This window comes from Astatotilapia calliptera, chromosome 12, assembly GCF_900246225.1.
Source record: "Astatotilapia calliptera chromosome 12, fAstCal1.2, whole genome shotgun sequence".
Classification (NCBI taxonomy): Eukaryota; Metazoa; Chordata; class Actinopteri; order Cichliformes; family Cichlidae; genus Astatotilapia; species Astatotilapia calliptera.
Genome location: NC_039313.1, coordinates 295611 through 322203, shown reverse-complemented (window position 1 = coordinate 322203; position 26593 = coordinate 295611). Strand labels below are relative to the sequence as shown.

The 26593-nt window shown below is 41.0% G+C and overlaps 1 protein-coding gene across 1 annotated transcript in view; it reads left to right on the top strand.

The window, feature by feature from the left end:
• Positions 1–24985, top strand: part of npr3 (natriuretic peptide receptor 3) — a 28423-nt gene extending 3438 nt beyond the window's left edge. Inside the window, exons 3-9 of the mRNA XM_026188285.1 lie at positions 18066–18188; positions 19801–19976; positions 21696–21831; positions 23713–23807; positions 23897–24029; positions 24112–24196; positions 24595–24985. Coding sequence (XP_026044070.1) covers positions 18066–18188; positions 19801–19976; positions 21696–21831; positions 23713–23807; positions 23897–24029; positions 24112–24196; positions 24595–24706 — 860 coding nt within the window. The 3' untranslated portion in view covers positions 24707–24985. The remainder of the gene's footprint in view (positions 1–18065; positions 18189–19800; positions 19977–21695; positions 21832–23712; positions 23808–23896; positions 24030–24111; positions 24197–24594) is intronic.
• Positions 24986–26593: the final 1608 nt, after the last annotated feature.

Here is a 26593-nt window from a genome sequence, read left to right as displayed (position 1 = left end):
GGTTCGATTTTCGGGCTCTCTGTCCTGGTTGTTGTGTCCGTGGGCAAGACAATTTACCCTACCGCCTACTGGTGTTGGCCAGAGGGGCCGATGGCGCGATATGGCAGCCTCGCTTCTGTCAGTCTGCCCCAGGGCAGCTGTGGCTACAACTGTAGCTGCCTCCACCAGTGTGTGAATGTGAGAGTGAATGAATAGTGGAATTGTAAAGCGCTTTGGGTGCCTTGAAAAACGCTATATAAATCCAATCCATTATTATTATTAATTTCCTTAGCCACACCCCTTTAATGTCAAAGCCTGTGATTCAACAATAAGAAAGAGACAGCGAAACGGCATCGACGGGCGATTTCCAGGAGAAACGCCGGCTCATCTCACGATGATGTTTGATTATTTTTGGAGGAAATAGTCTGTGGACATCACTGCTGATGTAAAACTAAGACAGCATTTCATAACAGGAACATCACACCAACAGTCGAACATGGTGGTGGTGGTGTGATGGTCGGGGGTTGCTTTCATGCTTCAGGATCTGGATGTAATTAGTGGAACCATGAATTCTAGGACAATGTCAGTTTGCTCACTCATGTCCTGCAGCAGCACACACAGAGTGTCTTCCTCTGAATAGTTTTTAAGAAACAGGTTTTTTAGTGGCCTATTCAAAGTCCATCTGATATGTTTAATCTTACAGTGAAATCATTATTAAAAACCAACAATGTTATCTTATTAAAATTTGTTTCATCTGAATCATGTGTGATAAATATGCAACAAACTAAGGAATCAGAAAGAGGTCGAATACTTTTGCATGGCACTATCTACAGTAAATAATGTAACATCTATAATAATGTATCCAATCATAATCCCAGATTTTTAAAGATCTCTGGTGTTTTTAGAAAATTAAGATGAATACAGAAGGAAGCTGTCCTGTAACTGAGAGAAACCCTGTCAGATATAGCTCTGCTGCTTCTGCAGTGATTCCTCACAGCTCTGAAAACATGTGCGATTTTTCAGCCTGTTCCTTTTCAGATCCAAGCAAACATCCCTCGTGTAGCACAAGCTATCGGTGGTGATAGGCATGTGTGTGTTTGTTTGTCCTCACCCCGCCCACTGCCTCCACTGCTTAGACAGACTTACATAACATCCTGCATGCTGTCTGCATGGTCCATCATCTCGTGTCTAATGGTTTTGTTGCTTCTCACTTGACAATCTGGACTCCTTCTTCTCTCCAGGAACATTTCCAACTCACCTTGAACCACACCAGCCAACTAGCATCGTGTATGCTGTCATTTCTACACGATTGCTCTGTTTGCTGCTGTATCACTGTGTTTCACTGCTCATCACTGTGTCACACAGCTTCTTCTCTGCGAGTGTGTCCAGAGGTGTTTTTGCATGGAGCCATTAAAAACTGCCAATGGAAAGTAAAGTAAGCCAAAACCATTTAAACCAGTGGGATTACTGTTGGTAAATAAAGCATGGTAATGAAGCGCAGCAAATCATAGGGCCACCCAGTAATCAATCCAGGGACTCACTCAACACATTTGAACCCATGTGATATGTGCTTAAAGCGCGAGGCTAAAATACTGATAAGCAGGTTGTTGGCACCGCTGCTGTGGTCATGACAGCCCTGAGGAGGTGGAACCATATCAGAGTAGCTGCGCCGGTGTCATACAGAGTTGCCTGTGATAAACTTTAAATGGTGACGAGAGGCTAAGGGTACTTGATAGCAAGACATGAGTTTGAGATATTTTATGGGATTCAACAGCCGAGCAGTGGGCAGAGCTGAACGCTCCTCCATGTTTCATGTGTGGCTACACAAAAACATCAATAACCAATGTGAACAGCAGGCTTTTCTAAGAAATGTAAATCTTTCCTAACTAGCTTCCAGTGAGAGGCATCATGTCTGATGATGCTGTGACAGCTCTCAGCTTTTCCCCGTGCTGGCACTCAGTTGCTACTCTCATCTGTTATGATGTCATAGTCATGTTTGTAGGAAATGATCAGTTTTTACACAAAACTCTGTATGGAGAGTTCAGAAGAACAGAAATGCCCACAAACATGGACTGTTGCATATTATACAACTTGTTCAAGATGAACAACTACTTCAGTGTAAAACAACTGCCAACATGATCTTATAAATGGTGTTGTTGGCCTGTCACAGTGCAGCGTTACAGCCTGCAAAGCAACTATTGTACTGCGAAATATCACCAGGGCTCAGGATGGGCCCAAACAAACCAGAGTGGTGTCCTGGCACCAACAGGAATAGGTCAACTTGATAATAATTACATATTATTCGTTATTTTTCGCTGTATGGTGTTGCTTTCACCTGACAGCACAGAGGTGCTTGATCAGCAATAAGAAAATGATGACGTCTGTGGTAAATAGTGAGTTATTACTGCTAAAACACTAATAATGTCCAAATATCTTGTATAAACAGTAGGGATGAGACTCAGTTTTGCAGAGCTGAGTCGCAGTAGTTCAGTTCGGGTTAACAGTTAGTCTGCTTATCAGTGTGACATGCACTCGAGCTACAATCAGCTGGTTTCAGTCTGTTGCAGTCTACAGCATGGATATGGACGTTATTTTACTACATAAAAGGACGAGAACGCGACGGTAAAGTGCAAGCTGCATCTATCTGCACAGACGCCATGCTAATGCTAAGCTAGCCAAGTGATGTTAGAGTGGGCGAATGCTGACCCTACCCCAGCAGCCAGAGCCTGAACTTCAACAGGTGACAAACAGGTGAGCAGTTGGACTGCAGCCTCTGTTTCGACCTGTTCTTCTTTCTAAGTTAGAGTCACTGTGGTGATAAAGTTTGTTCTGATTTTCATCTTTGCTTTGTGTTTGTTCATACCTAAATACTGAGAGAAAAATCATGTGTGTGTCCTCATTAGGGCAGGGCTTGTAACAGCCACTATGGTGTGGTGTCCCTTTAAGACACCCAAGTCGAGGATTGATGGTGTCATCAGTGTGTGCCACTGGTCTCTCTCTCTCGCTCCGGGATTATGAGGACACGTGCCTTCACGCTTGTGCTTAACGAGGGACAGATTTATGTTTTCTTCTCCAGACCTTTTTTTGTTTTATTTGCAACGCTTGGGTTGTATGAATGCTGGGCGTTATGTTGTTGAGCCGCAGCCGTTCAGCCGGGCTTTTATATGGTTGTCGAAGAACGCGTATTAAAGAACCACCGTGGATTATCGATACCAGCGTGAGTGTGTGTTCTTCCGATTAGCCTGCTAGGTGTTTTGCCGCCTCCGCTCCACCACGCAACACAACTCAACGTTACAGGCTGTTGTGTAGGACTGTAGCCTTGGATTTAAATGTGTTTCAGGTCATCTTATGGAGAAATGCAACACTATTATAACAAGTAGCATAATGAATTATTTTCTCCTGGTAGTAATTAAGTAACACACTGCGTTACTTTGAAGAACAGTGTTGTGTAATGTGTGTAACACATGACGACCCCAGCACTGATCACAACAGACAGGGGAGATACAACAAACACAGACATTTGACCACATTGTATCCAATTAATGTGCACAAATGTAGCATCATTAATATGCTGCTTAGTAGTGACTCTCAGAGTGAAGCCAATGACAATCTTTAATAGGATCATTCAGTAATAGAAACTCCTTAATAATAATAATGTTGTCATGGTCCGTGGTCCTGTGTCTGTGGAATGCGTGATGCTCGGGTAGCCACACCCCCGGGCTGGGCCATCACTGGCGCACCTGCTCTCCATCACGGTGACTACACGAAAATCTACTTAACCCGGCGCTGACGGATGTTCCACGCCAGTCCGTTAGTCACCCCCACAGTGGTTTCTACTCGGCGTCTGCCACCTGCCTGTCCTCCGGCTCAACTGGATCACTCGGTGCATCATCTGGCCTATTCGCTATCCCCACGGACTTCCTGCTCACGGACTGCCACACTTCCCTCCCACGGTCCCGTTCTATCCCTCCCATGGTCCCGATCCCGGCTTCCTCGTGTCATTGTTTCCCTGGGTTTTTAGTTTCTTGTTTTGCTCCCTAGTTTTCCCGGGTCGCCTTTCATTATTACAATAACGTGTCTTTTCTGTTAGCGCGGTGTCTGCGTCTGGATCCTTTTTGTGCACGCGCGCCGCGGCGCATGACAAATGTAGTATTGGTTGCCATTTTCTAATAGCAGAGCAGGCAGAATATTAACAGGAACTAAAAAGAGAGCTCATATTTCTCCCATATGAGCTCTCTTTACTGACTTACTCTCAAATTAAATTTAAAATCCTTCTCCATCCAGTATCAAGTCCTGAATGATCAGGTCAGTTATGTCTTAAAGACCTCATACTGTCCTGCATTTCTCGCAGTTTCCAAAAATAAAATGGGATTCAAAGCCTTTAGGTGTCCAGGAGATAGTCATCTACTTTAAAAATCGAGCTTCAGTCTTTCCTTTTGAGTGATGGTGACTTTGAGCTTAGTTATTCTGATATAAGCTCCGGCTGCTGGGGGACTTCCCATCATTACTGAAAAGCATTTTGTGAAAACACCACGTCCAGTTTTGGGATATCCTTACCTGGATGATCGATGCATTAAGACCTCAGCTAGTACAGACTTTTGTGTGTGCTTTGTGCTGTTAGTGGTTAGACTCTCTGTGCTTATCTCTCTGCTTTCTCGTTTGATGCTGCAACTTTTCAAATGTCAAATACCTGCCCTCACTGAGGCTTGTTTTGACAGAGAGCTCCGGTTAAAAGGTGCTCTTTCTCCCAGTGCAAAGTTCTTACTCAAAGGGATTTGCCGAGTCATTAGCTTCTTATCTGTAGTACTGGTAAATGGTAAATGGCTGGTTCTGAGCACTCAAAACACTTTATACAACATATCTCTTTCACACATTCATGAGGTTTTTCTATGGTTAAGGGTTTACTTTCCAACATCCCTCTCTGGATGGACTGGAGAGAAACTTGGGGATAGGATCTTGCTTAAAGACATTGGGTATCAGAATCAGAATCAGAATACTTTATTGATCCCTGGGGGAAATTGCTGACTGTAGCAGCCAGGGATTAAATCACCAATGTTCTAATTCAGCGGTCCCCAACCTTTTTTGCGCCACGGACCAGTTTATGCCCGACAATATTTTCACGGACACGTGAGGTGTCGCGGATAAATATAACAAAATAAAACTAGTACCGGTACTGAAAAAAAGAAGATTTATTCATAGCACACGTGAAAAGACCCAGGAAAACAGAGTAAACGATAAAAACGATAACAAAATAACGCCGAAAACCGATAAAAACCCTGAAAACCAGACATTTCACACCTGAGCCTCAACTCTCACGGCCCGGTACCAAACGACTAACGGACCGGTACCGGTCCGAGGCCCGGGGGTTGGGGACCGCTGTTCTAATTTATAGATGATCTGTTCTACCTCCTAAGCTACAACCACCTCACATCCATGTCTCTACTTGGAAAAGCCACAGAATCAGATTCTTGTGTTGTGGTATTTTGAGTTTTGTGTTCTTTTACTATATTTATAAAGACCCATATTTATAAAGGTCGGTTTATCCTTTAATAACCTTTAATCTGCTTTTGTTGTGAATTTACCTTAACTTTTAATGGAGAACAGCATAAACATACCAACGCTTGATGTGCTTTTCAGAACAGACCGTTCTTATTTTGATAGCATCAGAATACAGTCTGCATATATTCCAACAGTACGGCTCAGCAGTAAGAGTCAAGGTGTAAAGCTGTCTCACAGGTAATCCCATTTTATTATTCATGAAAGCCAATTAGTACATTTTGATGAAATCACTCAAAATAGAGTTAGTGTTATTTTCAGATGTTACCTGTCCCCCACATCAGGTAATAAGATGACAGGTGCTTCCATTAGCTAGAAGACTTCCGTTAGATGACCGAAGAAATATTGTCTGGTCTCAAATTCTGTTGCAACATATGAAAGCATGCATCCATGCTGCCTTGGCTCAGCTGGTGGAGGTAGCTCATGACCTCAGCCCGTTCTCACTCACGACACGTAATATACCGACAATTTGTCACGTCCCGAGGCATTCAATGGGAACGCGAAAGGTGACCTTCCACGTTCCTATGCTACCTGCCGGATTGTGGATGAAATGGATTAGGATGACACTCCCGCGGTAACACATGTTCCAGCCGTATATTCCACACCTAACCATAACCTCAGGCTCTTGTAGAATGTATGAGATTCAGGCTGTAGATATTGATATTTCACAATATCTTGTGATGTGCTTGCACTAAGGTTGGGTGATTGGGCGAATATATCGACGATAGGCCGCCCTATCGTTGATAGTTTTTACAAGAGCCATTTATTTATTTATTTGTCCATGAGTAAGTTTGTGGTTGAAGCTAACAGAAGCAGTCAACAGAAGTAAATAAACGCACTGTTTTAACAGCCTCCTCCTCAGAGTGTGCCCAAATGCAGAGATTCATTTACTCAGACTCATAACAGAAAGAAAGAACAGCAGCAGCCTATGTTCAGAAAAAAAGCATTATATATAAATAAAAACCACAATAATGGAAACAAAGAGAAACTGTCAGGGTCCCTGTGTCTACCCTGGGGTCGGCACCCCTGGGCACACGTGCCACAGTCGGCACACGAAGGGTTAACAAATGGCACGACCACAGCTGGACTGGCCATCGGGATACCGGGCATTTGCTCGGTGGGCCGATGGTGATTTTTCGATTTTATGGGCTGATGATTTTTTTTGTAATGGAATAAACAATGAGAGGTGGTGGATTGGCCAGATGCTGGCCGGTGTGTAAAAAAAACTCTTCCACAGAGGCCAGCTGGTGGATGAGAGAAAGGGGAGGCAGGAGGAGGAGAGACGCGAGGCGGCCGCCGGTCCGAGTGTCAGGTGAACTGAACTTCAGGTAAGAAGTTATGACCTGCAGTCTATCTGGGTCAGATATGAACCAAGTTTAGGTGGAGTTTATTTTCGTTGTGCTGACTTTTTCGTACTGCGTGCTAGCTAGCATGATGGAGTTTCTACAGATGGGTGGTGCTATGAAGTTACTGATAGTGAACTTTATTCATAATGTTAGTTAGTAGAGTTGGTTTACCTTTTAGGTGACATGAAAGAGTTGAAGTTATAAACTGTTTCTGAGAGACAAATAACACCAGGATCCTTTTCTGTGTAGCTGACAGCTGGTAACTGTGCAGGGGCGGATCAAGCAAAGTTTTGCCAGGGGGGCAGGTAGGGCATTAACAGGGAGAGGGGGGCACAAAGATATACTTTCTTATTCTCATTTAAAATGTCTCGCTGTTATTAAATATTTATGTGATGTTTTGTCCCAGTCCAGCCCTGCGCACGACATGCAGTGAGTTAATCTGAGAAGGAGCATTAGAAAATAAATGGCCACGCCAGCGGTGCACATCGCAAATCAGCTCGCATAGACACATTAGTTGTGCTGCTTCTTAATGACCGTATCTTAGCTAACAACCCCAACTACCAGATTCAACTTGTAATTGGGTTAAAATAACTTAGCTACTGGTGAGAGAGACGTTGTTAGCTTTCTACATTCCGACACTTCAAAAGCTTCAGGAGCTTTCCGCTCGGCGCAGCATCAGCACCGCGGAGATACACGGATACATCCGTAGACTCGAGACAGAATTCACTATGTGTTTTTGGGACTTTCAGGTGTTTGGACCAATGTTTTCTTTTCTGATCAAACCAGAAGCTTTAATGAGCAGCTGGATTTGTCTCGCATTAACTGTCTGAGTTAATATGACATCAAAATGCAGCTGATTGAAATAAAAACCTCGACTCTGTGGTGTCAAAGTTTGCAGAACTACAGATGCAGCTGGAATCCACAGCTGTGTGTGTTCATGGAGCTGCATGTTCACCTGCTGGACGTCACTATCTGACAAGTTTAACTGTCTTCAGAACATTGCAGAGGCCTTATTGACAGTATTTGGCTCTACATGTCTGTGTGAGCAGATTGTCTCTCACACGACTCCTCAGGTAGCCTCTGAATGCTGGACACTGGGAGACCTGTGTCTCTGAGTGGGAGAGGAGAGATCACATGGTCTCCCACTCAGAGATAACAAACATGCCATATTGGCCCAGTTTATTTTTCTTATCATTGTTGTGAGGAGACCATAAATAGCATTTGTATTTTCTGTTGTACAGTTCATTTGCTGTTATGGTTAAAAAGTCTTTTTTGTTTCCAAATAGCTGATAGCTATTCGCTGACAGCTGCCAACATCTGCGGACAAATATGATTCTATAAAGTGGTTCTATATAGTGCGTAACTGTTAATATAGAGCATTATTAAATGTATTGCTAATGCAACCATATGGCACACTGACCTCTGAGGAGATTTTAGATGCGCTCGTCATCAGAAAGGTTGCCGACCCCTGGTCTACCTGGTTGGCTCATCGTGGCTACATGTGTGTTTGTTTAGATTTTGTTCCTGCTCTCTCCCTCCCTCTCTTTCCTCCGCCTGGGTGGAGCTCACCTGTGGGCTCCTGCCTTTGGCTCACGCACCTGGTCGCAATCACACACCTGTGGCTCATCACCCGACAGTGTTCCAGTCCCTTTATAAGATGGCAGCACCGTGCTTCTCGTCGCTGGACCGTTGCCGACTCTCGTCAGTGTAAACCCAGCTCAGCTTACTCTCGTGTTTTCTTAGCGATCTACCCGTAGTGATCCTTCCGTGTCTCTGTGAATAGACTTCCCTGGACCAACCCCTGTGTTACCTGAGCGAAGTTCAGGTAACACAGTGAAGTGAGTGAAGTTTGGAGTGAGCTTTTGTGTTTTCTGTGGAGTGTGAAGAGGAGCGTGAGGCGTGGAGCGTGGACGGAGTGTGGAGTTAGGAGTGTGTGTGGACTTCCAGCGTCTTGTCCCCCGTTCGTGTGCGGATCCCCGGAGCCCGTCTTTCCCCAGTTTGTAAATAGATCACCTGGTGTTGCTGTAAATAAAGACTCTTGTGTTCTCTATTCAGAGCCTGCGCGTGAGTCTGTTCAGTCCCGCTGTGACAGAAACTGGCTTCTTTTTTCCACTAACGTGTTTACAGGTCGTTCCAGTGTTTGTATGACACACTCGACCAAACAACAAATAAATAAAAAATCAAAATGTCTCTTGCAGCGATCATAAAAAGAAATCTCTGACGTAAAGCTACGTTTTTTGTGCGATTCGGCGTGTCTCAAATAAATAAATAAATACATACATACATAATCCAAAAAGTATCTATATTAATACTGAAACAAACAAGAAAAGAAGGTAAAATATTCCCCCTAAACAAAATTCTGTGACAGGCAAACGAGCATGTTTACTTCATCAGGTTTCAGCAGCGTGCACAGGTGGTTAACAATATTAGCAGCGGTGATGAAGACGTGTTCTGAAGGTGTGTTTGTGGCTGGTGTACACAGCCTGTGCCATGTGTGACATCAACGTTTTTCATGTACTTTCCATCAAACAAGTGGATCGTCTTCTCCGTCTACAACCTCCTCGCTGAGGTAACAGTCCATTTCTATCTGCGCCTTCTCCTCCAGTGTGCAATTTGGCAATTAGTTCGTCCATGTTTGGACTTTTTCTATGTTCTAAACGCGCAAATCAGTCCGTGCATGATTACATTGCTCCGCCCATCAAAAAGTCTGCGCATGTGCAACTGATGATTTTCTGTTGGAACATGTTTACGTATCGCCCAAAGTTAGCTTGCACTTCATGCAACATGAAGTGCAAGCTAACTTTTTTAAACATTTTTAAACTGCAACAGTTTAAAAATGATCCATCCATCCAGGAAGCAATACCTGCTCTACAGGTGTTGCTTCCTATAGCCTTACGTTTGCCTTACCCTATACCTGATGAAGCCTCAATAGACTGAAAATTTGTAAACCAATAAATGTGGCAAGCAAACCTGTCTGCAGGAGTTTCATTTATGTGAAACTGGTTAGGAGAGCACATATTACAGTTTTTTTCAATCGCTAACAAGCGCCTACCCATACTTCAGATACTTTTCTAAACTCTTAACACAGACTCACACCTACAAAACACAATTGGCCAAATGGATAATTTCCTTCTCAAAAATACACTTTGTTAAATATATACTAACTCCTCATTTCAAAATTAGAACACATCTTTCTCTGCACACACTAACTGTACAAAAACACTATGAATCTGACTCAAAATGAAATTAGTCTGTCAAAGAATAACACTTGTTTTCACTTCACAAGGTACATGCAGTCAATCAAAGTACACCAGGTTTCAAAATACTGGCTATTATTGACATTACAAAAACTGCATAGACTTTTATGTTTCAGTTTTACAGGTATTTGCATGCGAAACATGCAATCCACCATTTTGACACCAGAAATGTCTTGGTTGGTAACTGTATGTCCACATGTACAGTAATGTTCACATTCAAAAGCATTCCAGTAAAAAGCAAACAAGTGTTTGTTTCTTTACTGTTTACTACAGGAGGTACAGTAGAAACACGGTATGATAGGACAGAGAAAGTTTTACAGTATTGCTTACAGTGAACAAAATATCCATGAAACACACAAGAGCATTCTGAACAAAAAAACAACAGCAAAAAGCCAAGATAAAAAGGGGGGAGGGGGGCTAAAAAAAGGCAAAAACTTTGCATCTAATCTCTGCGATCTTCAGGGTTAGGCCACATGTTTTCATCAACATCACATCTGATGTTATCCAAGTCGATGCACCTGGGATAGAACCGCCTGGTATGTCGGATCCACCCTTGGCAATCGTCAACTGTGATGTCCCTGGAGCCAGCATCCATGGCTTCAAGGAGGGACATCTGGTCATGTGGCTGATGGTCATAAACCTTCCACCGCCATGCAGAAAAGAACTCCTCTATGGGGTTGAGGAAAGGTGAATAGGGTGGAAGGAAGAGACTCACCAGTCTTGGGTGGACTTCAAACCATGTTGTTATTGCTTGCGAGTGATGGAAAGCCACATTGTCCCAGGTAATTACAAAGGTCCTCATGTTTTCACCCTCCGGACCCTGCTCTGGAACCAGGCGCTGGTGGAGATCATTGAGAAAGGCAAGCAAGCGCTCTGTATTATAGGGTCCAACCTGACATCTGTGAAGGAGTTATCCTGCATTTGCAATTGCTGCACACATGGTAATGTTTGCCCCTCTCTGTCCTGGCACATCAACTGTGGCCCTTTTTCCAATTACATTTCGTCCACGTCGACGCCTTTTGGCCAGATTGAATCCTGCCTCATCGATGTATATGAATTCATGAGGGGCCTGGTTGGCCTCCAATTCCATAACTCTCTGAAACAAAGTTTATGTAAGTCATGTTATTACTGTATACCATACTGTACTGTAACCTAGTATTGTGTAGGTTACCTACTTGCAAAGTGCAAAGCTTATAGAACTGGACATTGGATTGAATATACACTGTACCTGGACATATTGTCATCGTAGCTCCTTGACCCTCTCACTGTTCCTCTCAAAGGGAACAGTGTAGAGCTGCTTCATCCGCACTCTGTGTTTGGACAATGTCCGCGTAATGGTTGTGAGGCTGATTCTATCGATATTGTCGAATATCTCATGGTCCGCCACAATTCTGGTTTGAATTTCACGCAGTTTTATTGCATTATTTGCAGTAACCATTTCTACAATGGCAAGCTCCTGATCATTACTGAGGAGCTTTCCTCTTCCCCCAGAGGGTGGAAGATGTTGTATTCTTTAGAAAGACAAAAAATTCAACATATGCATTACTGTATGACAATATTGACATGTCAAGTGAGAATAGAAACAATCCATGTAAAATGCAATACTTACCTGTTGGTTTGTTGAAAGATGCGTATAATGGAGGCAACCGTTGACCGCCTCAAATTGGGCTGCACTCTTTCACCAGCCTCTCTTAGTGAAAGACCATGGTTGATTACATGGTCAATGATAGTGGCACGGATTTCATCACTGACTACTGTTCTTGCAGCCCTTGGAATGCCACCACCACGCATTCTCACACCTCTACCTTGCCCTCTCCTTGGGCCTGCTCTTCTCCCTGGGCCCCTTGCTCTTACTCTTCCTCGACCAGACATTACAGTGTTTGTCTTTTTTTTGTTTCCAAAAACATCACTCCTCAAGGTCTTGCCTTATAAACCCCACTGAGTCTAAGCCAGAATGGAAGAAGGTGTGGTTGGCCCAATTTACCCAACATAAATCAGCTGTGTGTCAATTATTCAATTGTTTGTTTATTATCAGCTGAGATATGTTTTTGATATTGATATTGTTTTTGTACTGATATCATTGCAGAAGCAGAGGCTTTTATACTGTATCTAAGGTTTGGGATATTGTTTTTGCGATTGTGGGATGTTGTGTGTTAACATTCGTAGATACTACAAAAACAGTCCATAATTCTGTTGGGAGGTATAGCTTGTCTGTTAAGAAAATGTAAGCATTGTGGAAATGTGTTCACTGACTGCATATTGGGTGAACACGACATGAAATGTGTGAATGGTATGGCCACAACAGACCGATGCTGTGCTAATTGTGTTTAGAGTTTTGCAAATGTGACAACTGTTTGGACAAACGCTTGTTAGCGACTGAAAAAAACTGTAACCAATAACATTAATTATCAGTGTTAAATTATGTGATTAGCATATGCTAATGTTATCCTAAATGCTAAACGCTGCCTCCTCTCTGGGTGTCTCCTGTTGTTCTTGTTGCTAATAGGAATTACGCCATGGTTAGATATTTTATCACGTGAGACTGAACAGGTGTTTTCTAAAACAAAGCTTGCAAACCTGGTTCTACATTGTTTCTTGTGTTTTTCTAAAAATGTTAACTATGTATTTTTATCCATCTACACAGTAAGGAAATAATGTTTCTTTACTGTTAGAGTAAAAAGGTTTATACACTGTTACAGCTTAACTACAGTCTCAGCTCATCAGTCCAAGCTCATCAGTTCCTCTAGGAATGGTGGTGAGAAGTACAAAAACTGAAACACTACCATGACATTAATACTCCTCCTGGGCACCATCTGCTCCTCTTTACATGTTCAGGTTACCGTAGGCAACTAATAATATGTCATCAGCCATCAGTTTCTCTCCACCAGGTCTGGAAAAAGCAGTGCCTGTGTGTTTGTAATTGCATTATGGATAGAGCTGTGGCTGTGGTATACAACACTAGATTCAGACCCACTTCAGGTAAACGTTGACATATGCAGTTTCCTTCATACTCTTCCAGCTTTCTCAGATGTGTTGCCATTGAAAAATAAGACACAGATGAGATTTTCATCAAATGTAAAAGTTTAAAGATTTGATATGTTTCCTCTGTTTGACTGAGAGCCACATGTTGGGTTATTACTTTAGACCGTGTCCCAAATTCCCAGAGCTGATATTGTACAATAAAACCTTAAGTCAAGCTGGGTGTCATGTTTCTATGTTGAATGAAGCGTGAAGCACAGATTTGAAGAGTAATATTATTTTTCTAAAGGCTTCATTTATGCTTTTAAACCATGAATATTAAAGGCAGTGAATCACATGTTTATCAGCTTCAGTTTCAGGCTGTCGTCAGCTTTGCCCGTTATAATCTGACGATCCAGCTTCTCAGATTTGATTGGTTTTTTGAGGTGATGTCATTTGGAATTTGATCCTTTAGTTTGATTTTCCTGATAACTGAAAAAATTTATTGTTTCATACTCAGTTTGAAATGCAAATAAAATTACAATGTAAGATGTAGGGTTAGGGTCAGGGGTTAGTTTTAGCTTAGTTTTAGTATATAAAGGCAAATGGCTTAGCCCTCTCATGCTCAAATTAAACCTTTTGTTGCTAATGCACAACCAAGTCCTCCAGTGGTACTTCTGAGTAAAAAAAACTCATAAAATATGTATGTGGGGTAATCAGGTTGTTAGTTTTTAACTGTTGTAAATTGGCAACACCTGCCTTGAGAGGGTTAATCAAGAATTGAGCTGCGGTTGTTCGAAGTCCTCGATAGGGACTGGCGGCAGCTCCCGGGCCTGGCAGATCCCCCCGTGTACTAATGAGAGAACACGGGGGGATCAACGCGAACGAACAGCTTGTAGAACTGGGCCGGGGGTGCGGGTCATATATAGAAAATACACGGAAGGGCCGTGTTTGGAGGCGTGATCCGCCCCTGAAATTTTCATAATTTATCTCCAATAATTCAAAACTATGTGCTTCTCCCAACATATGCAAACAAAAAACCCAAACTATTTGTTATAGATGATTTTGTAACATCACATCATAAAGATTCTAACACAAACTGAAAATAAAGCACCTTTCTTGTGATTGGTTCATTTCCACTGTTAGTCCATGTGAGACCTGCACTCTGATCCTGAATCTGTATGAAGGACAGAACTCCTCCAGGGCTCCGGTAGGACTCGAGATCCACTTTGACTCTGCGACCACAAGTGACTTGATAATCAGGCTGCAAGGTTCAGACAGTGATATGTACCCCAGGACTATAATAATAAGGAGAAACAGTTAGTCAGGAAATAAATATTGATTTCTGTATCTTAAGGACTCTGTTTAACTGACCTACATATACATATTTAATTTCCACCCTCCTTTCTTTTCCTTATCCCGTTCACCTGTCTGACAAGCACATCCAACATCACTGCTTGTTGTTTTATGGAAATGGCATTGCAATTTGCCTCTGCCCATTTTCACTATGTTATATTTCGAAAGCTAACAGGCGAAACAGGGCATCTGAAATACAGTGTGGGCACTCAGTAAGTGCTCCATGTGCTGGCCCATTCCTGAGTTCATTTGTAACGAGCATCAGCGCTCCAGCAAAAAGGAAAATCCAGAAGTTTTGAAATATTGCTGGCTGCAAGCGCTGCCCCGTGGAATGGCTTGCAGAGCATATACAGGGCCAGTAGTGTGTAGAGCCCAGTGTAATTAAAGGGTGCTACAGTGCTGGCAGTACTGAGGTGAAGTTTGTCCCACTGACTCAAGGGATATTTCAGGAGGTGTGTTTAAGTGACAGAGTTGTGAGGAATGTTCCAGCGAGACTCTGAATCTTCCTTATTAGACGGGGCGCTGGGGTTACTGTTTTTCAATTGCAAGCCTTGTTTGTGCAGCCATGTGTTTGTTGGTTTATTTATTTTTAATCACTGGGACACCAGAGGGGAAAAAAACCCTTTTATACAACCCAGCAAAATCCTTCGTTACATTTGACTTTTTCCTCCTCGGCTCACTTCACTCATTTTGATCATTAAATATTTAAAGTAAACAGAAAAGGCTCTGCGGTCTACAGAGCAGTGAGGAGTCTCTTTACTAACATGGATTTCTTAAATTCTTCAGATGATTATCTTTAAATTCCTGCAATTAATATGCAAATCAGGGTGCTTTATATGAACTCTATTAATTTGATTAATTTTTTTTCCTAGTTTTCGAGGACTTTGCATTGTTGAATTGAATAATAATAATAAAAATTTTACAATTACAATTTGAAAAGTGGTCAGTTTTTACTTCAAAGGCATTCGAGAAACACCGACTCCCAGCGTGTTGGAGTGTGAAGACCAGTCAAATGTAAAATAATTTAATTTTATATTAAATCAGTATTCCACAAGTGTGACTAAAGTGTGCACACTTGCTCACAAAGTGCTGTTGCTGTTTCACTCATAGTTTAGTGACTTTTTCTGCACTTTAACTTTAACTCCAGAGTTCTTTTTGGAGCTTGAACAAATGCACTGGACAGCGTGGACAGATGAGAAGAAGCTGCATCTGTATTTGTTCATCTATTCGCTGAGATTAAGTTACACATGAAAGTGCATCCAAAGAGAACCAGCATCTCCTGAGCATGTCTCAGTTCAGTTTGTACAGCACCAAATCACAACAGGATCAAGACATTTTATATTTGAAGTTAAAGATGCTACAATAATGTCTCCACACTGTATGTGTGTAAAGCTTTCTTCTTTTGAGAAAAATACAAATCCAGCACTGATCCTGACTTGCAGTGAATCAAACTGTAAAAAATGTAGTGTGGTCCATTTCTAGCACTGACATATACGACTCCCATTTCAGCACCAGTCTACCAAAGCATGTGCTTACCCGTGCCACGGACATCACAGCTTTTCCAAAGAGCAAAAGGGAAAAAGACACAGTTGTGTTGTGTTTAAACTTAAACGTCCTCTAATCAGCTTGTTATGGTTTACTGCTTACACACATGTCTCTTTTTTCTCAGGGCATATTAGTGTGTCAGGCCACCAAGCAGCTGGTACTTCTTATAACAAGTGAAACAATGTAGGACTCATATAAACTCTGCATTGTAATGGTCTGCACAATGCAACTACTTTGGTTGTGAAAGAAGGATCGCTGGCTCCTCCGAGACAAGATGCTGAAGTTGCCTTCAAGAGATAAGTTGCCTCCAGTGCAGCTGTTTTAGTTTTAGACTAAAGTCCTGGTATGAAAGCGTGTGAGACTGGACGAATAAGACTTTTACTAGAAAGTGCTTTGGAGAAAAGCACCAGTACCAGTTTCAATTTTATAGAAGTCCACTACTCAACAGAACTTGAAACATCCAATAATAATTATAATAATAATCCAATAATGTTGATCAAATGACAATGAGTGGCAGTGGATACAGTTACATACAGTAAAAGCAAGTGAGGTGTGTCCCTAAGTGCAGGAGTCTTGGAGTGTTGTTCCTGAGAAAGACACAGTGAACAGTGAACCTGCACCTAGCTTTGACTGTGTTTCATCGGTACACAGCTTCTTAATGCTCCGAGTGCTCAGCAAGAGTAGAAAAGCACTATTTAAATGTGTAGTTGATGTGTTGCGTGTTTTCCTGGTTGTTCTACAGTCCAAGCCCCTGGCAGTGATTGAGGTAGTAAACCAACACATTATATTAAGTATATAAAGGTTACGAAATATAGGTTTCATCTATGTAGTGTATTAACTCCATCTTAGAAACAGGAGCTTGTACATCTGGAGACAACTTGGTTGTTTGTGTTGATATGAGTCAGCTGTGCAGTTCAGTATCTGATCAACATACCTCTTGAGCACCTTCCTCTTTAGGATGTGTTCTCAGGCATGCTCAGCTGGTACCATGCTGGCCCCTGTCCACATCTCCATATGAACACCAAATACTGAGAAATTGAAGAAGCTGGGCTGCTGTAATGAATCTTTTCCTTACAGTTCATTAGTGTGTACCTAAATGCTTAGTCTGTTGTGCAGCGACATCAAGCAGCCCAGCAGGATCAGTAAGTTCTTAATCTTGAAGATCGAATCACATTTTGAAATGAAATATGAGTCATGATGCACTCTGTACAGACAGCTTGATTAAGTTAAAAGCTTATCTGCTCCATCAGATGTGAGGACGGTGTCTGACTAACATGACTGATTAAACTGAAAATATACAGTTTAAGTAACAGCACTGATTGTGCCAATGTGGCCCAAAAGCAGCACACTGCATGGAGTCCATCAGCTGATTAGCTTTAGCCAGCTGTCTCTGACGGCAGCTGGTCCAGTATCTGCTCCATCTGCAGGCTCTAATCAGAGTGACGTGCATCCAGGATTACACACCACACATCCACTGGTTACATTTTGTGTTGGAAATAGTCCACAGAGCGCTCTGTGTATACGTGCACATCAGGCCTGATGCTTACAGTAATAATTATCAGCAGCTGTGCTGGAGATAGGCTTGTAGTAAATTTCTTACTGTTTTCACTTTGATGGTTCTTTTCATCATTTGAAGCTATGTGAGGTATGTGTGTTAGAATTTGATTAACATGATATGCTCCTCAAAAAAGAATTACATCTGGGACATGTGGTGTTCGATGCTATTGTGGAGCACTAACCTGCACATCGAGAAAGATTGTAACTGGCTACACAGTAAATTACATGCATTAAATATCTGATGTGCTTGGAATGAAAATCTGTCAGGAACTACGATTATTTGATGACTGTGTGAAAAATGTATACAAGTGTGGCAAAACCACACCACCCACCCGACTGTGAATCCGACTGAATTGTTATTATTTTCACTATTATTTGTGGAGCTTATCTTTTAACGTAAATTACACTAAAGCTTACCTAAATTAATTTTCCCTTTTCATAACTTATTGTGTCCAAATAAACTGATGAGCCTATTAAATTACTTTTTGTCTCTGTCTGATTTTCTCTGCAGTGGTGATTATGTGCATGGGAGCAGAAAAAATAAGAGAGATCATGCTGGCTGCACACAAACGACAGATGACAACTGGCAAATGCATATTCTTTAATGTTGAACTCTTTAATGCCTCTTCTTATGGTAAGTTAACATCCATTACCTTAAATGTGTCTAACATACATATTTAAGGTAAATAATTATTAGAAAGCACTGGCATTGTCTGTCAAGGTTTGTTAAAGTGTGTACCAGTTAAGTAAGGTGGTTGGTGCCTGCGTGGTGGTAATCGCCAAACCAGGTGGACAAAGGTGAAGGGAGCCATTGGGCCGAAGGAGGAGTCCTATCGGGCTTGGTTAGCCTGTGGGACTTCAGAGGCAGGTACTGACAGGCCAAGAGGAACACAGCTCGGGCAATGACTGAACCAAAAACTCAGGTGTGGGAAGAGTTTGGAGAGGCAATGGAAAAAGACTTGTGGACTGCCTTGAAGAGTTTCTGGCAAACTCAGGCGACTCAGGAGGGGTACAAGTGCTGGTGGAGCACTGCTGACTTCAACTGGACGTTGTAAAGCTGTCTTGGTTGACACACCTCTACGATGGCGATCAGGAGTGGTACCTTTGGACTGGCAGACCAGGGTGGTGGTTCCCATCTTTTAGAAGACGGACTGGAGGGTGTGCTGAAACTATACGTTGATCACACTCTTCAGCCTCTCCGGGAAAGTCTATGTCACGGTGCTGGAAAGGAGATTACGTCTGTTAGTCGAACCTCGGATACAGGAGAAACAATGCAGTTTTCTTTCCCGTCAGAGAATACTGGTCCAGCTCTTTATCCTCTCGTGGATACGTGAGGGAATGAGAATCAGCACCTCCAATCTGAGGCCATGGTCCTCAGACGGAAAATGATGGAGTGCCCACTCAAGTCAAGTCAAGTGGCTTTATTGTCAGTAAAACCATGTGTACACAGTGAAGCGTTCCTCCGAAGCCATGGTGCTACATACAACAGACAATCAACACAGGACTACATAAAGACGGAGCATTGTGCAAAAAGTAACTTGATGTGTAAATGTGTGTGTGATAAAAAGCACAAAAACAACATCATTTAGTCCGAAGTGGTCGTTGCGTTCATGAGGCTCCGGGTCAGGGACGAGTTACCTCTCCCTTAGAGATAGGGTGAGGAGCCGCTGCTACTCCACATCAAAAAGAACTAGTTGAGGTGGTTTGGAAATTTGACAAGGATGCCTCCTGGGTGCCTTCTGTTTGAGGTGGTCCAGGCATGTCTCACAGGAGGAAGCCCTGTGGGGGATCCAAGACAGGCTGGAGAGATTATATCTCTTGGCTGGCCTGGGAATGCCTTGTTGTTCCCTCGGACGAGCTGGAGGTGGCCAGGAAGAGGGAGGTCTGGGCTTCTCTGCTTAGGCCGCTGACCAAGCGACCCAGCCTTGGATTAGTGGAAGAAAATGGATAGATGGATGGATATTAGTGACATTACCCATTTAATTCATTCAAATTAGAATAATTGCAGACTACTTTAGTTCACTTTAATTCAATTTTATTGATCTAGCACAAGTTCTCTTCTTTGTGAGGCATCAGTAGATGTGAAACGATTAAAGAAAGACTCAGTAGTTCTTAGTTCTACTTCACAGGTTTAATTTGATGGGGTTTGTGTGTAAATGTATGCTCTATGTAACAAGCAAAGCATTACATTTGTAAATTATTTGGTAAATGTAGTTTTTTTTTGTCCCTGGAAACTTAAATTCTAGGCAATGGCTCATGGAAGAGAGGTGATGAATACGACAACGATGCAAGGCAAGCCTACGCTGCTCTGAACACTGTGACTCTTCTGAGAACTGTCAAGCCTGAGTTTGAGAACTTCTCCATAGAAATGAAAATGCCTTTTGAAAAAGTAGGGCTTCATGACTGCAACGACTGTGAAAATGTAAGTATGTCTATCAATATCAGACTAAAATAAAGAAGTGTACGGCATAAGAAAACTGAGCGTAAATGCTGATATGTTTGCCTCATGGTTTAGGTAGTGATTTTGGAGGGTCAAGTGAACAGAACTAAAAAAATATGTGTGATAACTGGAACCTTACAGGACTTTTCCAGGGTTAGAATAATATATGACTAGTGTTAAAAATAGCAGTTTAGCATATTAGCTCACACTAAAACTGCTGTTAAGATTATTCCAATTCAGTTTGATTTATATAGTGTCAAACCACAACAATAAAACCCGTCTAGGTAAAGATCCTACAATAATACAGATAACCCCAACAATTAGACGACCCCCTCAGAGCAAGTACAACGTCAAACTGGTGAGTAAAACCCCAAGCATTATTTCCATATATGTCAGAGGTTTTAGGGAAGTTCAAATTGGGAAAAAGTAAAAAAAACAACAAATTGTGCCAAAAATGACAACAAAAAAAAAAGCCACATGAAGAATATACAACATGAACAGTACAGACAGGCTGCAGTGGACTCTCACTTCAACCTTTGTATGTTATAACTTTGTTCTTTTCTGCAGCTGATTGTCGGGCCATCAGCAACACTGGAGACTGGAACACAGAGATGAGACAGACTGGACACAAAAGAGGAACTAAAATAAAGCAGCAAAAATCAAGAACTATAAATAACAAACACATGCAGTAAAAATAACATATTTAGGAATTAGAACCTTCATTATCTAATAACTTTCTAAGACATAAGTCCAGAATAAAACTAAAGATACTTGGACAAAGATATCATGGGAGTCTGTGGGAATTAACTCACTTATGGAGCCTGTCAGAATCCCAGTTTTAGCCCCAGGGGCAGCAAGATTTCATACAATGGTGTGTACCACTTCTTTCAGAGACTAGCAGAAGCAAATGTGTTTTACATCGCAGTGCTATTTAAACTACAGAAAATTCCTAAAATGGGATACTTTGTAGAGGTTCTAAAAGTAGATTAAGACTACATAATAAAACCACCAAGAGAAATAATTGGATGTTTTCAGTGGGAAAAACGTTTCAACACTCATGCAGGTGACTTCTTTAGTCTCAGCTGACTGCAGGTTTCCAACCTTATAAACAGGACATTTGCACAACGAATGAAACTATAGTCCACTGTTCATTCAGTGGGCTGGTTTCAGTCACTGGAGAAGTCACTTGGATGAGTGATGGAACGTTTTTCCCACTGAAAACAGATGCAGATGAACAGAATCAACTTTTTGGGATGTACTTACCTGGATGATTGTGCACGCATCAAGAAACTTACACTTAGTCTCTTTGTCTGGCTGTATCTCAGAAGGTAGATTCTGATCAGAAGGTTCGTGGTTCGATCCCTGGCTCCCCCTAGTCTGCATGTCAACTATCCTTGGGCAAGACATTAAGTTTCTCTCCGATGTGTCCATCGGAGTATGAATGTTAGTTTAGTAAGCACTTAAAATCAAAGAAGAAAGTGCTGTGTGAATGTTGTGTGTTGTATTAAGCTTTGAGTACTGTGGGAGAGAAGCTCTATATAAGAATCAGTCCATTTACCATTTGCATATTGAGTAAATTGATAATATATTCTGTCAGTTCTTCAAAAGATAAATGTATGCAAAGCATCGTGACATCTGTCCTAAAAAGCCATCGTGATTATGTGAACAGCACAGTCACTTCATGAATTTGTTTCATGTCAGGTCAACATGTTTGTGGAGGGGTTCCATGATGCCCTGTTACTGTATACCATCGCCTTGCATGAAGCCATGAAAAATGGGTACAGCAAGAAGAATGGAACAGAGATCACCTCACGTATGTGGAACAGAACGTTCGAAGGTAAACACACGAGATGGTGTTATGTGACCATCATTTAGTCTGATGTTATTTTGTATATGATCAAATATAAACTTGCAGACTTCATATTTGCTTAACTCTAAAGCAACATCTGCACATCGACAAAACAAGAGCAATGAAGAATGAACTTTTAAATGCCACTGATGCAAAGGAGTAAAAAAACATCAGGCTGACGTGGAATTAACACTGACATTAATATACCATTGTACAGAAAATACAGTGACTGATGACTCTGCAGGTACTGTGCAAAATGATAATGATCGCTCTGAAATCATTTGCTCTCTAGAAAACTAACAAATCTGAGAAGCAGTCTTTGAACCAACTTTATGTTAGACTACTTTTAATTAACTGCTTTAGCCCACTTACAAAAAAAATCTTGTTCATGACCTGCAGCATGTTAACACTATTGGACGTAAAAATAACTTGAACTCCAATTTTGAAAACACAACCTTCTTTTTTATTTTTTTTGCTCTGACTTGTATTATGAGTCTGTGGTCTGGGAGAGAGTCTGTAACTCTGTCTGCAAATACAGTAAATAATGACCAATGTTGGGCAATTAATTATATAGTTACTTCTTCAAAAAAGTAACTGAGTTTTGCAAACAGAGTTTTTTGCAGCTTTTACCTAAAAATGCAGCCAAAGCGTTTTTTAAACAAACATTTCAAACTATTTACAGAACAATCAGCTGTTCTGCATCAAATCTGATGCCACACAGATTATTTGTGCCGCTCCAAAAAATAATTTTTGTCCACTATGAGATGAAGGAGAACAACAGCCTGATACCTGCAGGCCTGACAGCAGCAGATGTGTCACTGCTGTAACACCTGTAACACTCAGCAGTCGCCTCATTGTTCTGACACACAGGCTGGGGGAGGGGTTTGGTGTTGTTTTTGCTCACAGGCTTTCGAGCGTTTTCCTTATAAAACGCCGTTTTTACCGTTTCTTCCTGCAGTAAATATAAACAACGACAGTATTCAGGAAGAAAAACAAACATTGCAGATATTTTTATCATAACTCTGGTTTTACGTGGCCGATCAACACAGTTTAAAAACTGGTATAAAGTCCACACTTTGTCCGTCAGTTGTTCGTCTGTCCTGCTCACATCTCCAATGGTTGTACACGTTGTCATTAACGTGGCTTCACTTCACATCAGCCGCTTTGCTAAAACACCGGTGTCGGCACATAAGGACGCTGTCATAGCCTGTCAACCACGTTGATTAGAATGTGAATCGCATCATTGGCTGGACTGTGGGATAAGGTGGCATCGTTCTGATCCCATACGGGAGCAGCCAGTCACTGACTAACATGCAGAACAGAATTGTTAAAGTTTTAATCTTAATTTCAGTTCAGGTTAGATTTTTTTTTGTGCGCAACACAGAGACGTGCCAGCAGAGGGAACATTGGTTGTCAGTCCACATAGTATTTTCCCAAACGTGTTGGGGATCATCAGGATACTTGTTGGTGAGATGAGCCTTTGTGTTGTTTTTGGTTTCTCCTTGGAACTCTCCCATGGATGCCATTTTTGCTCTGCGTCTTGTTGAATAATGAACTCTGACCTTAAGTGAGGCAATGAAGGCCTGCAGTTCCTTAGATGTTGTTCTAGGTTCTTTTGTGACCTCCTGGAGGAGATGTCGATGCACTTTTGGAATAATTTTGGTAGGTTAGTCACTCCTGGGAAGATTATTTAAAATCTTTGTTTAGTACTACAATTTATTTTGTGATCTGAAAGATGTAAACGTGACAAATATGCCAAAAAGGAAAACAAAACAAAAACCTTTTCATGCACTATGAGGTAGTGAGGTATCTTTCCCTCTACATTTCTGGGATTGTAGTCAAATAATGCTGCTTCATAATGGGTTGCAGGAATTGCTGGCCAAGTGTCTATAGATGCCAATGGTGATAGAAATGGAGATTTCTCTTTGATGACCATGATAAATGTTGAAGCAGGAACCTATGAGGTAAGAAGAAGCTCTAAGATCTCTAACAGGCTTCGTATTGGGAATGTGTTGTGCAGCTTAATAACAACAACAATCTGACTCATTTACAGGTGGTGGCCAATTACTTTGGTGTAAATGGGACTTTTCAGCTGTTGCCAGCATTCAACACTGAGCATTTCACTCTGAAAGGAGGGGATAAAGACCACCCTGAGAAAACCGATAAATCAGACACACCCTGTAAATGTATGTTAATGACACGTGTGACATTGATGAACAATATTTTGGTGCAGTGTTTGTTTTCACTAATGAGTGCTCGTCCAAACAGGTGGACTAGGAGTGTCAGCTTTGACTGGAGTCATAGTCGGAGCTGTTCTGGGGGCTGTGATCCTCGTAGCGTTCTACTTTTTCAGGTAAAAAACTATGTAGTCAGCTCTTCTGGACAGTGGCATGTTCTGGTGTAATTTTGCCTTGGATAAAAACTATGTACACTTCAGGAATTATATCTCAAATGAAACCTTACTGACTCAAAACTGGTTTACTTACTGAAATTAAGAAGAAATGAAAACTTCAGAGTTAATCAGCAGTCACATCATCAAACATTCAAGTGAAGGACTTTCATATTAGATTTTCCTGATTTATTTTGCATGTTATAGCGTTTTAACTTTAGCCCCTGCTTTCAGAGGTCTCCATGACTTTGCTGAGTATGATTTAATGGTGAAAGAGAGGAATTAAAGTAAAAGTTGTAGAGGAAAAACAAACATATTGAAAGACATCGTTTTCTACTTTATTTTGAATCCTTCTTGTGCAGAAAAAACTACAGAATTACCATTGAGCGTCGCACACACGGCGAAGAATGTGACTCTGGGAAGCATCGTCAGCTACGAGAAGACTCCATTAGGTCAAACTTCTCAGCAGCATAATGAGAGGCTGACACAGTCCATGGAGAATCGCACATGTGACCAAAGACTTTGCAGTGGCTGTCAGTAGACCCACAGTGTTAATCATGAGACACTCGTTTTTGTGTCCTTTGATGTTTTGACTTATAACTCAGGACAGCTGTAACAGTCACAAAGCACCACTCACTTGGATTTTCCCCCACACAAAGGTAAATGATTGTATTGGTGTTTCATGATATTTGGCCACAATGTTCTTTGAGGTTTTTCTAGGCATCTGTTATTATTATTATTATTATTGTTATTATTATTGTTATTATTATTATTATTATTATTATTATTGTTATTATTATTATTATTATTATTATTATTATTATTCACACCATTCTAACTAATAACTGTGAATAATTCAAAACAGACGGCATATTTAACACTATATTGGCATGCACTACTAGCAGAGTTGTTGAGATCTATTTTTACCTTGCAGTTTTAAAAACAGTGTATACATGTAGTAAACCTAAATGTCATCTTAACACTTTAAGGATATAACAGAGCTACAGGGGTATAGACTCGATCTATATCAATAGGTGATAAGCTACTGATCTTGAGCTACAGATACTGTAAGGTTTTCAGTCCATTACAACATTGCTGCAGTCTGGTAGCCTCCATACAAATCATGCTCCATCAGTTTTCTAATCATGCTGATTTCTAATGATTGTTTTCTTTTAAATAATTTTATTTGAAAAATTCCTCATATAATTAATTCACCACCTGAAAAGATACTAAAGATATTTTTACTGATAATGTGTACTTTACGTTGCATTTTTATTACTGGTTCTTTATGAAACTTTAATATAGCAGTAAACAATATTTTCTGTGTAAAGATGTGTATAAAAGCATAATTGCAGAGAATCACTTCACACTTCCTGTCTGTGTCTTGCAATACAAGCGTCTCATACATGACATTTCACGAGTCCTTACCTTTGAAACACTGTTCTGGTTCATAAAGAGACACGTGAAAGTGAAAGTGAGATGACAGAGTACACTCAGCCCCAAAACCCAAAGTAGTAAAAACAATACTTTATTCATATTTACTTACTTTCAGCATCCCTGCTGTTCTCCTCTGTGCTCTCTTTCATTCTGTGTGTCTACATCGCCTTTGAGGCTGTAAATAAATTGCAAAGAGAAGAGAAAGGCGACCTGATATTTTTGACACTTGTCTCACTTTCAATGAACTGATGTCCGTAAACACAAATCTGGACAGGAGCCCAACAGCACATGATCACCAAGGCCAAGTTTTTTGCCAAACAAGAATAAGTTATTAGAAGTAAGTTATTGTTATTAAGGGCGTATTGTTGAGACATTCATTAATTAGTTAGTGGTTTATTTATATTAGTACAGTCGTGGTTTTTAGTAACATAAATAAGCTCTTTTCTACAGGCTGTTTAATAAAGAGATCTATAGATAAGGTTGCTAGCTTACTTGTTGAGGTTGTACGCAGGGGAAAATCATTTCAGCAAGAACTGATTTATTGTTTATCATTTCGTTAAAAAAAGCAAACAAAAACAATTTTATTCTTAAGCACTGGGTTATTTTTTTTAATCTGTGTGTAATATTATTATAATGACTCCTGGCATGTGGTTGTTTAGGATGACTGAACATTGAACGCGGTGTGTTTAATTTATTTCTTGTAAATTATAACATCTATTATGTTACATATTTCTCTCAATTTTGAATTTATAATAAGTTTGTATTTTCTTGTTATGATTATTTCTAAAGCATACTTTTACTACAATAATAGTTCAGTTGTACCCTACAAATACTTCTCACGTATCACTTATAATACAAATATAGGGAATTCTTTATAAGCCAGTGTTAATGTTGATATTATTTTAATTAGAGTATACGTTGTGA